Here is a 14,216-nt window from a genome sequence, read left to right on the forward strand (position 1 = left end):
GAGACAGAATTCAGTCTCAAGTCTGTCTTTTGTTAGGGTTAGCATTAATTAAGAGAGTTGGAGAATAGGAGAGGTGCATGACTCTTATGTAATAACCCACAAAGAGGGTTGGAAGGAAGTGTCTTTAGTTTTGTGCCTAAGTTCATAGCCAAAACTCTGAACTCACCTAGACACAACCCCAGGTCCAAGACTTTATTCATTCACTTTCGATGTGGGTTATCTGGTGGTAATCGAGATGAAATGCTTTTGTGTCTAGCGAGGACTCTGCTGTGCTATGTGAAGAGGAATCAACATCTCAGGCTTGAGTGTCAGTATCTCTTCTTTAGCACTGCTAGAGTCATGAAAGAGGCATCAAAGAACATGGTCTCTATATGGAATTCCGAGAAGATTAAGGCCGTATGATTCAACTTTTGATGGGATTCAGGTGCTAGATCAAAATAGAGCTCATAAAGCCAGGCGTATTGGTCCCACTTAGACTCTGGATAATCTGCTATTGGAAAGGTGATGAAGGAGTTTTGAAGTGCCAAACAACCTTCATAGCCTTCTTCAAGGTAGTACAGTATACCCTTAATTCCTTCAACTTTTTTATTCATTTTTATTCATGTTCCTGTGGTGATTGCTCTTGTAGGTGTGTAGCCAGCCGAGCTCCAAAATGTCACAGGTAATATCGTGTCAATGGTAGTATGATTGTTGTAAGTCTGGAGGAGAGGTAGTATTACTGGGTCTTATGCTTCAAATTACCTTCCACATACTTGGGGATGAACCATTTGTAATGTTACATGCTGGATCTGATATCGATGCTGGTAAGCTACATTTCTGAGCCTCATTATTATTAGACTCGATCTGTAAGAAGTAGTTCTCCCCCAATCTCCCTTTACAAGGGGGATAATGGAGGAATGAATACCTATCAATTGGCCATCTTGCTCCAGGTGTTTCATTCCAGACTATGTTTCCCCATCTAGGAAGAAAAATTCCTTCATCAACCAAGTACTGCACCAGGCACTAACCAAGTACTGGGAAAGTCCTACCAGCCTACTCATCCCTATGATGCCCTGATATGATGTTTCTGAAGTAATTTCCCTCACTCCTATATAGGAAGAGAGAGGCTGCATTTTCCATTAAAGAAAAGAACCAACCAATTTTAGTCATGTTCCTACCCACCAATTAGTCATTCTTAATTCTAAAGGACAAAAGGGTTGTAAATGCATAGGAACATTCAGTAAATTTTAAAAATGATGTGTATTTTCATACCTTTACAAACCTGAGCCATTTACACTTGAACTTCACACCTCAATCACCCCTTTCAGTCTTGAATTGAAGGTCAAAGTGAAGATTCTTTGACAAGAGGGTGGTAGGGACTACATTACCCACGCTCACTACCTGTTTTTAACTGTCTCGTTAATTTCAACTGCAGTTCGTGCTTTGCTGAAGACATTACTTATTTTAATGTACTCAGGGCTGTTAAGCTAGAAACAATACGAAATATTAAAAAAAAGAATTCTTTTTTACAACGGTAAACCCAACTGATTTCTCTCTGAACCAGTCTTATAATCTTATTGAAACAAAAATTCATAAAACCTATAAATACATAGCTTGAATCCAAAAAGAGAGTGATTACAGTAATTAATTCAACTTGTTCATAATTAAACTTAGTGTACATCATAGGGAACAAACAGTTAATGGATAAACTAGAGGTGATTTTCTGATCAATGATAGAATATGTCAAGTTTGGGATATTATGTTACTAATATTAAAATAAGAAGGTAAATTTTAACTTTACCAAAATTTTGTGTATGGATTGAAATTGTGCTGTACTTTGTATATACAACACTGTCTAAGGCAAAAGGCTGTGATTAGTAAAAAAGTGGACAATTTTTATTTTTCATAAATTCACTGTTTTATTAGAAAAAAATTTTGGAGGGATAATCTATACCATACTTGAATAACCAATCAACCCCATTTTAGAATCCTTAAGGGATGGATATTACATTAGTAATTGCTTTTCAAGTCATCTTTATCTTACAGTATTGAAGAGTATGGGCAATCATGTAAATGACTCAGACAGTGATGGGAATAGTAGTAAAAATAATGCTCACAATTTACACTAAACACCTGTGTTGTGTCTGAAGTAAGCTATTACACAATACCAAGTTGCAGCAGTGATTTTAGCCTTAGAAAATTGGAATATTAATCAGAAATAAAAGTTTCTTCAAGTTTGTAAGCTACCTAGATGCAAATCATGAACTGAGGCCTCTTCATAAACTTTCCATAAATTATATATAAGTAGGTAGCCTATGCTGTTAGCTTCAATGAGTGAGTCAGGAACAGAATTTAAAGGTGCTTGATAATTTACATGGGCAAATCAAACTTGTGAGATCTATACAGTTGCTCATTTAAAAGGTTAAGAGGTTGCTTAAGAGTGGGAGAGTCGAGGGATAGGACAGTGTCCTAGAGACCAATCATGTATACATATGATCAGCACCCAAGGTTCCTTTCTACGCAAGCTAGGGTCAGGAAAAGCTAGACAATAGCTGGTGATGAGTCAGCAGGTGGCCTTATAGGCTACACCAAACCCCCCTCCCCCTACTTCATGGGCACTGGGGCTGTGAACACTATTGAAAACTTTAAGCTGTGAGCAGGGCTCGAACTTCCAACCCATGAATCCTAAGTCAGATACTAGCCACTAGGCTGTATTTTAGCATACAGTAGTGTAAGGTGTCTATTAAATCATTGGGTAACTTCAGTGTTAGTAAGATTTGTCAAAGCCATTATAAAGAAATAAATAGTTCTGATATGCTATTTTGGCACTCAAATTTATCTTTTTTATAGCCAAATTAAGAAGAATTAAAATAATCAGAAGGAATACTGTACTGTAGTGCTACTAAGAGTAGCCTAATAACTCATCACCTTCAGTTCATAAGGATGACATAAATCATATCAAGCACTCATTTTTGTAGAAGTGTGACTGAAAATGAATAGAATCACTACCTAGCTTGAATGACAATATAATTGGTTTTATTTTATTAAGCAATATTTTATGTGTAGTTTCTTGATATCATTCCTTCAGGTATACAAAACGGGGAATTCACTGAATGTGCTCATGTAGCAGGGGAAACATTTTCCATTTTTGTTTATGTATTGTCCAGAAGGGATTTGTATCTGCTCTTCATTGTTATATATATATTAGTCTTATAGTTTTCAACAGTTATTTATGTAAGAAGTAAGTCTCATTTCACTATCAAGTGATACTTGATGATTTCATGGAAAAGGCTACTGTATTTTTCCTAGTAGTATTGCCTCCTATATATCTTGATTTTCTTTCTTCTCTGATAATGTTATCTTAGTGTATTGCATGAAGTAATATTATTCAGTTCTTTTTGGGTTAGTACAGTAGTTAATTTTAGTATAGCAAAGGCTTCAATCTCAGATACTATTCAAAAGATATTGATTTTGTTTTAAGATTCTTCAAAATTGATCTGACTTGAATAAATTGGATGATTTTACTTGAAAATATGAAAGATATTTTGAGAAGAATTTAATTTCCACTTCAGTAATTATATGTAGATATAAATTGAGAGTTTTAGCCTCAAAAACAATTAATTATGCCACAGTCATGAATAGCTGCTAGGAGGAAAATGCAAGTACGGTACTTATTTTCAAACTTTATATTCAAACTGTATAACCGATCCATGAAACTAATTTTTTTCTTTAATCTACACTTGTTTATATATACTGTTGCATATATATAATATCCATGGTTTCACCTTTGTGATATAAATAAGATTAAACGAGTTGCTTCCTTTCTTTTGTATTTGTGGACTTCTTGTCTGAATACCATCTTGGCTATTTCCTCATATACAGTATTTTTTTTCCATTATTTGCTGGTCCTTCCCTTATTTCAGCATCCTAGTGGTTTCAAGTCTAACACATTCATAACTAGTGGTCTCTCCTTTTATGTTACATTTCTAAACTTCTCTTTCTGCTAGGCCTTAGTTTGTTTCTATATTCTGAAATATACATCAGATAATTCCCTATTTCTTAGAAAATCCTTATAATACATTCCAGCCATGGATCTCAGCATTTTGTTGTTACACCTGTTGAGAATGTATTCCTTTCTCATTGTAATTACTGATATCTTTGTTGCAGATAGAAGTACAAGTTTACTTGTGTTTAATGACTTTCTTTTTTTACCAACAGTCAAGTACAGTAATCTTACTTCACTTTTTCTTGCTGTTGCCAATCTGTATAGTACTACACTCTCAGACCCAGTCTCACGGCCATACGTATCAACCGGGTAACAAAAATGTTCAACCTTATAGATATGTCTACCCATTCACCATAAGTTTTTTCTTCATCGCTTCATTATAACTTCTTGTGAATGCTACGTATAAGAAATTACTTATTCGTTTCCAAATTTGCACTTGTGAGCATCTTTTATGGTAGAAACTATCATAATGTTCTCATAATTATTCTTATGGCCACTTTATGTGTTCATCTTCTTTGCTTTTATTCTTTCAGCATTATCTTTGTTTTGTTGTTACGTACAATTATTTTTAATTCTCGTTTCCATTTCACTCGTCTGTCTTTGAAATATTTCTAAGACATTTTCTTATGATTTGGCTGTTATTTCCATGTCACCTGTACTATACATAGTAGCTCTTAGGATCATTTATTATTTTACTAATTTTTAGCTTCCTTTATTTCCAAGGAAATAGACAATCTTTGATAGACATCAACATTTATCTCATATTCCTGTCATACTTGCCTTCTTCATTCTATATCTCATGCTTTGATAGATTGTAGTATCATCATTCGCTTAATTGTAATACTTGTAATACTTTCAGAAATACTACAGGATACTGGTCCTGCTTTTGAGTACAGTACACGGTTTACTACTGTGTTATATGTCACTTGTTTAGGATCTTTGGTGTTGTGTTGTAGATACTATGATATCATTCAGATATATGTTCTGAAGTTGAACTACTTTCCTCCCAGAAGTACAGTATTTCAAACAATTAATTTCATGGATAAATTTCATTTTCTTTTGATAAAGTGTCTTGTGATTACAGTATTTTAGAATATGAAAATATGATATTGAGAAAGAACTTGCACCATCTTGGAGAACAGTTTTTGTGTATGAATTTTTCCTTTCATCTAATTCAGTTGAAAATCCATGTTTAATTCTTAAGGTATAGTTTTTGTTCCTCTCTAGGTTATGATAGAATATAAATCTTATTTGTACAGCTTAACAATACACAGAAAATGTTAAGTATTACTCTGATTCACTTATGTAGAATAATTTGCTGATAATAGTCTTCCAAAATGCCAGAAACTATCCCATTACATACAATTAGAAAAAAGGATCAATTTGAGCTAAAATAGTCGATCATTGCTTTTCATTTGTAATGATTTTAAGGATAGATTGAAACAGGCTACATAAAACGAAAGGTTGATTTTTACAGAATTAACTCATGAGATATTTCACATGCTGTTTGTTGAAGGATTTGTTAAGCAACAGGCATTTTGTGCTTGTAACTTATGACTGAAGCCATGATCTTTTATGGAATTCTACTTTCTGTTCTTTAGCAATGTTGCTTCTCTGTCTTGTCTTTATTTCATAACATAGAAATGTTATCGATTGACAATCGTGAATTTCTTTTTTTTTTTGTTATGCTTACTGGTGTGCGAACATTTGGTATTCAGTTTTAGTGATGTGGACATCCTCCAAGAAACTCATGCTTGGGCTCTGTGTTGCCATTCATGGTATCTTAATTTAAAAGGTTGTTACAGTTATTATTTGAGGGCAGACAAAGATATCTTTTGTACTGTATTATGAAAGTGTATTAGTCATCAGGAGGTAAGCAGAAGTGTTCAATATTCTTGCACCCTTTCAATCCATGGTTCTTCATAGAAGTAATTCTGGCTCTGCTAAAGTATGCTCTGTTAGCCTTAATTCTTGAGGTACTTCAGTATATCTGACTAGTAGAACCATAGATGAGGGTATGATTTCATTGAACTTAGGATGAGAGACAGTATAAATCATTACAGGATTCTTGATCTCTGGTAGGTTTAATATTCATGGATGATCACACTGTCCTCAAATGAATCAAGTTAGAAAATGATGATAGCATTGGTAGCAGTCCCCAAATTAGTAGAGTTGATTTTCTTTTCTTGATCCTATACTTTATGATGCATTTTTATTTAATCATTATAACCTTGTACTTTAATGAGAACAATGTGTTTGATGGCTTGCTTAGTAGATATTAAGTTTTTGTATGCAAAGAGTCAATTGGAATATAGTATAGTTCAAGTTGAATAGTTGGATGAAAATATCCCAAATGAAGTGGATACTTTTCTAGAAAGTAATTTTTCAATATTAAACTTACCCGATAATCATGTAGCTGTCAACTCCGTTGCCCGACAGAATTCTATGGAGGGATACGCCAGCTATCACAATACTAGAAGGGGGTGTACTTACCAGCGCCACCTGTGGCCAGGTACTCAAGTACTTCTTGTTGACACCTCCTCAATTATTCCTCTGTCGTGCTTCCGGCAAGACGTTCTGGGATACGCTTATGTTCTTGGAGTATTTTCACGACTTTGGTGAAGTATTTCTCTTTGATTTCGGCTGTCGCTTTACTGGAAACTTCTATATTAGCTTAGTTAGCTTTTGGAATTAATTTGATTAATTATGGTGACGAAGAGAGTATGAACTCTCTTTCACCTTTTAATGGCCGACCCTTCCCTTAGACGGAAGTGTTGGTGTCTAAGAGAGTATAGACTCTCTTTCTTAATTTTGCTTAACAAAAGTTATAGATTTATTTTATATCTCTCCGCCTCTTATAGGCCTCTTCGATTAACTTCCTTTTATTATAAACTTATTAAAATTAATTTTTATATTTGTTTATATTCGACCTTCCTAATAGTAGGCGGTCTTTTCTTGGTACCGAAGTTAATTAACATTGAGCCCGTCATTTTGGTTTTACCTGTTAACATATTATGCTATTTTAATGTCTTTGAAAGAATTTCTTTGATAGTCTCGTACTGTTTTCAAAGTTGAACTAACGTTTTGTTTTGTCTCTGCAGTTGTTGACGTTCAGAACGTTCAACTTGCGCTCTATCGTTACGATAGAGAAAGATTTTCACGGTTTCACGTTGCAGTAAGAGTAACCGTGTCTAGCGTTTTGTTCATTCTTTCTTAACTTAATGGTTTTAATCCTAATAAAGGAACTTTTCATTTTGGGAAATATTTCAGTTTTTTCCTTTAACAATAATATGTTTTAACGATATGATTGGGCTCTTCTCTCAGGTTCTAAGTCAAGAGAGAGAGAGAGAGAGAGAGATAGAGACGGAGGGAGAAAGAGGAGGATAAACGTTTCATTCAAGCGAGTAACGTTGTTATCGTTTTTGCTCTTCTCCCTAGTCTCTTTAGGGGAAGAAGGTAAACGTTTCTAGAGTGATCTAGTGTTTAGTCTCTTTCCAGCCACTGAATTATTTATCTTTCATTAGATTTTTCTGTTACGTTGTAATTCTGTTTTCGCAATTACTAACTTTTGAGAAAGGATAGAATTGCGTGTTTCAGGTACAAACCACTTAAAGTTTCGAGTTCAGTGAAATAAGTGCAAACAGAAAATCAAAGTGATAAGTGATTAGCGCAAAGTGTGTCAGTGTTGTGCGTGAGGGTACTTCTGTGCGCGCCAGTCGTCCTCCCAGTCCGGGACCTCTTGCAAGCTCCCAAGCCCAGGGGAGAAGCAATGTCGAAGGGCAGAAGGGTTCAGCAGGCCTTGATCGGCGCACAGAAGTATCCTCGGTGGTTGTGGGCGTGTCTTACCGAGACCGTCACTCCCACCCGCAGACGATTGAGCCCTTATTTTGCTCGTCTGCAGAAGAAATTTAGGGGAGAAAACGCTGGTCTCAGGTCTCAAGACCTCTTAAACGTAAAGTCCAGACCTATGCCAGACGTACGAAGTTAGAGTTCAACAACCCGGATGCAGTCATTGGGTTAGCTCTGACTCTCCTCAGTCATCAGTTGAATGCACTCCGCCTAAGAGGAGTAAGGTTCTGCCACAACAGAGCTCGACTGTTAAGGCTTTACCTCAGCCTACTGTAGTTTCTGCCGACCCCAAGTGGACTCTACTACAGTCCATGCAAGCACAGCTTTCGGACTTGATGCGTGAGTGTCGGGCTGAGAGTGTTGCACCTCCGCCTCCGCCTACACTCCCTCCGCCTGCGCTCGCTCCGCCTGCGCTCGCTCCGCCTGATCGCAGTACCACCTGCCAGGCGTACGATGTTGAGCCACGTTCTGAGTTTGCTGTTCCCAGTGGTGTTCAGCCTCCGCCTTCCTTAAGACAACCTTTACAATGGGATCAGGAGGATTATACCTCTCTTCCTCCGCCTCCACTTGCTGCTCCACCAGTGATGCAACACTCGGTTGAGGTACAACAACCTCTCCCGTCCATGAGTCAGTCTCCTCAGCTCTCGCTGCAGCGAGCTCAACCCTCCTCAAGGCAAGCACCTCAACACCTTAGCCTTGCGCCTCAGGAGCCTCAACTTGCGAGATTTTTACTGCGTTCTGCGCAGCCACTACCTTTTCGCTCTCAGCTCACACCGCAGGAACCTCAACTCGTTCCTCAGGAACTTGCTACTGCGCATCCGCCAACCACTCAGCAAGCGCAACCCTTGAGTTCAGCCACTCATGCCAGGAGTCAGCCTCCTCCACCCATGCGCCTACCTTCTGCTACTTCCTTTGATCAGCCTTTGCAGACTGAGCCTCAGGTGTTCCCTCAACAGAGTCTTGAAGAGGAAACCACAACTATTGTTGTTCCAGCTCGTTCTGACTCTGCTGTTCAGCATACCTTACCTCCATTTTCAAACCTTATGATAATGGAGGTTATTTGTATTACTTATAAAAATATATTTGTATTCCTGGCAATATATTTTTAACAATATCGCAAAATATGGCAAAAATATGAATCATGAGTTATGAATGTAAGGTATATATTATGTTGATATTAAACCCCATGCAAGCATGCATAAAGCACTCTAGCACTGGTCATGGAATTTCTGAGAAATGTTAAACGCCATGCACACGCTCTGCTTACCTTACATGCTCTGCTTACAGCATGCTCTGCATACTACATGCTCTGCATACAGCATGCTCTGCATTCAGCATGCTCTGCATACAACATGCTCTGCATACAGCATGCTCTGCATACAGCATGCTCTGCATACAACATGCTCTGCATACAGCATGCTCTGCATTCAGCATGCTCTGCATACAACATGCTCTGCATACAGCATGCTCTGCATTCAGCATGCTCTGCATACAACATGCTCTACATACAGCATGCTCTGCATACAGCATACTCTGCATACAACATGCTCTGCATACCTTACCGCATGCTTCTCAGTCACACATCTTTGGTTGTTGCCAACTCACTAGACTGTCAAGCAGTTTCATAACGTTGCCTTCTAGTCTGCTGCTTTTGCACCAGTGAACCCTCACTGAGAGAACTTAGCTTTTCTAGGATATGGTCCCTGTAGATGAGAAAGTTCTTTTCTCCCTCCTTCTGATATTCCCTTGAGGACTCTGTCATTTGGAGGGAGCCTTTAGCTGCATAGCCTCCTATGGACTTTTATTTAAGCATAACATGCTTCCAGGGAAGGTAATGGTTCCACTTCAGTCGCTAATCCCGTCTGTTACCACACCTGCTCCCATAGACCTTGAGCTGTGTTACAAGACATGCAGTCCAAGCTTAGTCCTTGTTAGAGGATTTTTTGTTTACGGAGTCAATGTGTCACGGGGAAGACGTTCAACAACCAACAGAAGTGACTTGTTGTGACGCAGTGCGGCAACCTCAGCAACCCGATAAGGAGTTTGTCTGTACGACCCAGACAGTCTAGACAGATTCGGGTTGTCACTGTACTTCCTCGCTTGCCCATGATTGACAGTTCACAGACTGTGCAGCAGTACCATGATCTTGTGTCCGGCTCCGTCAGACGACTGGCTTTTAAGAGCTCCCACAAGTCGTCGCTGTCTGGAGATTTTCAAATGGACTATGGATCTGACCAAGGAACTGGGCCTCCTGGTCAATTTTGAGGAGTCTCAGCTCGTCCCATCCCAGACCATTGTCTCCTTGGGTATGGATCTTCAGAGTCGAGCTTTTCGGACTTTTCCGTCGGCCCCAAGGATCTTCCAAGCCCTAGAATGCATCCAGAGCATGCTGAGAAGGAACCGATGCTCAGTCAGGTAGTGGATGAGTCTAACAGGGACACTTTCATCGCTGGCCCTGTTCATCGTGTTAGGGAGACTCCACCTCCCCCCCCTTCAGTATCATCTAGCTGCTCACTGGATAAAGGACATGACGCTAGAGACGGTCTCAGTTCCTGTTTCCGAAGAGAGGAGGTCTTCTCTCGCGTGGTGTAAGAACAGCTTTCTTCTCAAGGAAGTCTACCTTTGGCTGTTCAGAAACACGACCGCCGTCTCCTCTCGGACGCATCAGACACGGGCTGGGGTGCGACTTTGGACGGACAAGAATGCTCGGGAACATGGAATCAGGAGCAAAGGACACTTCACATCAATTGCAAGGAGTTGTTGGCGGTTATTCTGGCCTTGATAAACTTCAAGTCCCTCCAGCTTAACAAGGTGGTGGAGGTGGACTCTGACAACACCACAGCCCTGGCTTACATCTTCAAGCAGGGAGGGACTCTTTCGTGGAAGTTGTTCTAGATCGCAAGGGACCTACTCATCTGGTCTAAAGATCGAAAGCTAACTGATAACGAGGTTCATTCAGGGCGGTATGAATGTCATGGCAGATCACCTCAGACGGAAGGGTCAGGTTATCCCCACAGAGTGGACCCTTCTCAAGAATGTTTGCAGCAGACTTTGGGCCCTGTGGGGTCAGCCAACCATAGATCTGTTCACTACCTCGATAACCTAGAGACTCCTGTTGTATTGTTCTCCGATTCCAGACCCAGCAGCAGTTCACGTGGATGCTTTTCTGCTGGATTGGTTCCATCTCGACCTGTATGCATTCCCGCCGTTCAAGATTGTCAACAGGGTACTTCAGAAGTTCTCCTCTCACAAAGGGACACGGCTGACGTTGGTTGGCTCCGCTCTGGCCCGCGAGAGAATGGTTCTTAGAGGTACTGCAATGGCTGGTCGACATTCCCAGGACTCTTCCTCTAGGAGTGAACCTTCTAAGTCTACCTCACGTAAAGAAGGTACACCCAATCCTCCACGCTCTTCGTCTGACTGCCTTCAGACTTTCGAAAGACTCTCAAGAGCTAGGGGCTTTTCGAAGGAGGCAGCCAGAGCGATTGCCAAAGCAAGGAGAACATCCACTCTCAGAATCTATCAGTCTATAGGGGAAGTCTTCCGTAGCTGGTACAAGACCAATGCAGTTTCTGGAGAGGGAGGTCTCAACCTTCCGGACTCACCAGTGGTAGCTTATACACCCCCCCCTGGAACCCCCCCAAGCGGCGGCGCGAGCCCTAAACCACGCCCCCTTGGGCGGAGTTACCAGAGACGAGCGGGTTGACTCGGCAATGGAAGTCACATTTCTGAAGTTGACTTCGGCACAGAACGTTCTCCTCTTTTTCCCTCCCGCTGCTCCCAACTTTTGCTGATTTTCATTATCCTGCACTCAGCAACCAGAGTAATATCTCAGCCCACGGCTTAATTATGTCTAGGCAAATTCTTACCTCCGCGGAGGTGCATCGGCTTAGCGAAGACTCCAGCGGAGAGGAGAACGTAATCAGTAACGAAAAACGCACACAATCGACTGCAGATAGTGATATGCCTTCTAATTCTGATATCGTAAATATGTTACTACAACAGAATCAAACTCTTATGCAAATCATCCAGAAAAGGTAAGGTTTTAAATTCTGTTTACAACGAAAACGTCATATGGAAAGCAGCTGATTTAGACTAATGACGTCACAAATGCAAATGGCGGCCCCCATACGTAAGCTTGTTATGATTTGAATGCTTAGAGCAGGCACTTCCGAACATAGCGTAAGTAGCTTAAGCAAAGCATGTGCATGATTACTACACGATTAATCGGTATAAACAAACTAAATACTCCAATTTTTATATATTACAAAATTATAATTAAGCACACAAAACAAATTGCTTGCCTGACACATTAAAAGCACGCGCTTAATAGGCAGTAGGCTAGACCACAGGTAAGTTCGAGCTTACATTTCTCGCTTTAAACCTATCGACACTAGCCTAGGCCCTGGGGGGCTATCTGATAAGGGTTACATATGAGGCAGGTCTAGTTTATTAATAATAACAGATTTAAACTTATCATTCACTTAAATATGGCACTGAATTAACCTAAGAGGGCTATTTGAGTCGTGAACCCCATTGCCTGACTTCAGCCTTCTAGGTCCGCTGCTGTCCATATTTACTATACCTGTTGAACAAAATTTCAATTATTCTATGGTAAATAAATCACTGATATTAAACATTCATCTCGGCAGAAGTGGTTCACCTGCTAAGAAGAATGAGGCTCCCCCTCCTACTAAGCGCTCAAGACGATCACCTGAATTACCTGAAAGTGCAAATTTAGACCTCTTTTCCTTTTATAATAATGGAGACGAAAGTGATTACGAAGATTTCAACCTTCTTACATTCAATAAACCCATTCCTTCATATATTTCCACCAATTTCAAAGCTGAACCATCTTTTCATAGAGAAGGGAAAATTCAATTGAATAATTCACTAGTAGCATTAACTTTCAGTGAAGGCCATAGTGATAACCGGGATAAATTCTTTGTTAGTAGTCAAAATAAGGAGTTCTCAGACTTTTTTAAATTAATTAATACTCCAAAGTTGAATTTCTGGCCTGAAGGTAAGGTATTTGATGACAGTTATAAGAGAAAATTTTTCTATGACATTGAAAATATTAAAATGAGTATTTCTGCCTTTCAAGGGCATGCAGCACTGGCACACATTGTATACCCCTCCAAAGTAAATGACATTGATTTTTTGTCCAAAATTATTATTGGTCCCCTAAGGAGGAGCATAGACCTCATACAAAATTTGATAAGAAATTTCAGAAGCAGAGCACTTCCTAGATACCTCAAGGAAGAAATAAGAGATCTTATAATCAAAGCAGACATTAAAGAAGTTTGGAATTTAACTGAAGACCAAAAATCAGCCATTGCTGCCTGCTTTCACAAGGGTCCCCTCCTCAGAGGAGGGGCAGCAAACTTCAGGGGTAGGAAATTCAACTTCGGGGGCAGATTTCAGGGAAGAAGGTTCAGTTTCCTCAAAGGTAACCCTAACTTTAGATTCAAGTCTCAGCCACTTAGAAGAGGTAATAGGCGAGGTGGGTACAGGGGGGGGAGGTCACAAAATGGACAAGCTAATAGTTCAGGAGCCAGAGAAAAGAAAGACCCTAGAAATTGAGCCATGCTCCGCACCAGTTCAAAGAGAAATTTTTTCAGCACCAGTATTTTATGCACCAGTTGATAACGATGTTTACTCTGCACCAGTTAATAATGAGCTCCGCTCAGCACCAGTTAATGAGCTTTGCTCAGCACCAGTTAATTACGAGCTTTGCTCAGCACCAGTTAATTACGAGCTTTGCTCAGCACCAGTGGTTAATGAGCTTTGCTCAGCACCAGATAATAACGAGCTTTGCTCCGCACCAGACCATCATGACATTGGGCCAAATGCTATAAATCAAGATAGAAGTAAAGAGACCTCGCCTTTGGCCTCAAAACCAATGAATAACTCCTCCCAGAGCCCCCCAGAGAATAGGATAGGTAAGTCATTATTGATGAATATTGATAGTTGGAGAAAGCTTCCTAATGCCTCTTTTGCTTGTAAAATTATCAATGAAGGGGTGAGAATTCCGTTTAATAATAAACTTAAAGCCCAGAGGTCATTAAAAAGAACAGGTAAAGATAGATTTTATTCAATTAACAAGCGTAAAATATTGGAAAGTGAATGTGACAGACTGCTAAAACTAGGTGTCATAGAGCAGATCCCCAGAACTTCCTTTTACTACTCCAACCACATATTTTATAAATTCAAACCAGATGGAACAGTACGACTAATCTTTGACATGAAAGTGCTCAACACCATGATTAAAAAACCTTCTTTTACCATGCTCAAGGCCAATACTATATTTCCCTATCTACATCTAAACTCTTGGGCCTGCAAACTAGATTTAAAAGATGCTTATTGGCACATTCCATTACAT

General features: G+C 39.6%; 2 protein-coding genes across 4 annotated transcripts in view; both read left to right on the top strand.

Annotated features, from left to right (window-relative positions):
* Myo10A (Myosin 10A) overlaps nucleotides 1–14,216 on the top strand; it is a 418,782-nt gene that overhangs the window by 215,303 nt on the left and 189,263 nt on the right. The gene's annotated exons all lie outside the window — the stretch shown is intronic.
* Nucleotides 11,432–13,507, top strand: LOC137645823 (uncharacterized). The gene is made up of 2 exons (XM_068378797.1): nucleotides 11,432–11,871; nucleotides 12,487–13,507. Exons 1-2 carry the CDS (start codon nucleotides 11,684–11,686, stop codon nucleotides 13,415–13,417), a joined length of 1,119 nt encoding a protein of 372 aa, XP_068234898.1. The 5' UTR covers nucleotides 11,432–11,683; the 3' UTR covers nucleotides 13,418–13,507.

The sequence above is a fragment of the Palaemon carinicauda genome, chromosome 8 (assembly GCF_036898095.1).
Source record: "Palaemon carinicauda isolate YSFRI2023 chromosome 8, ASM3689809v2, whole genome shotgun sequence".
Lineage (NCBI taxonomy): Eukaryota > Metazoa > Arthropoda > Malacostraca > Decapoda > Palaemonidae > Palaemon > Palaemon carinicauda.

Excerpts from the sequence above, each read along its gene's own strand:
- LOC137645823 (XM_068378797.1), top strand. The coding sequence starts at position 11,684 with ATGTCTAGGCAAATTCTTACCTCCGCGGAGGTGCATCGGCTTAGCGAA. Across the intron at positions 11,872-12,486 it reads ATGCAAATCATCCAGAAAAG|AAGTGGTTCACCTGCTAAGA; the intron begins GTAAGGTTTTAA and ends TCATCTCGGCAG.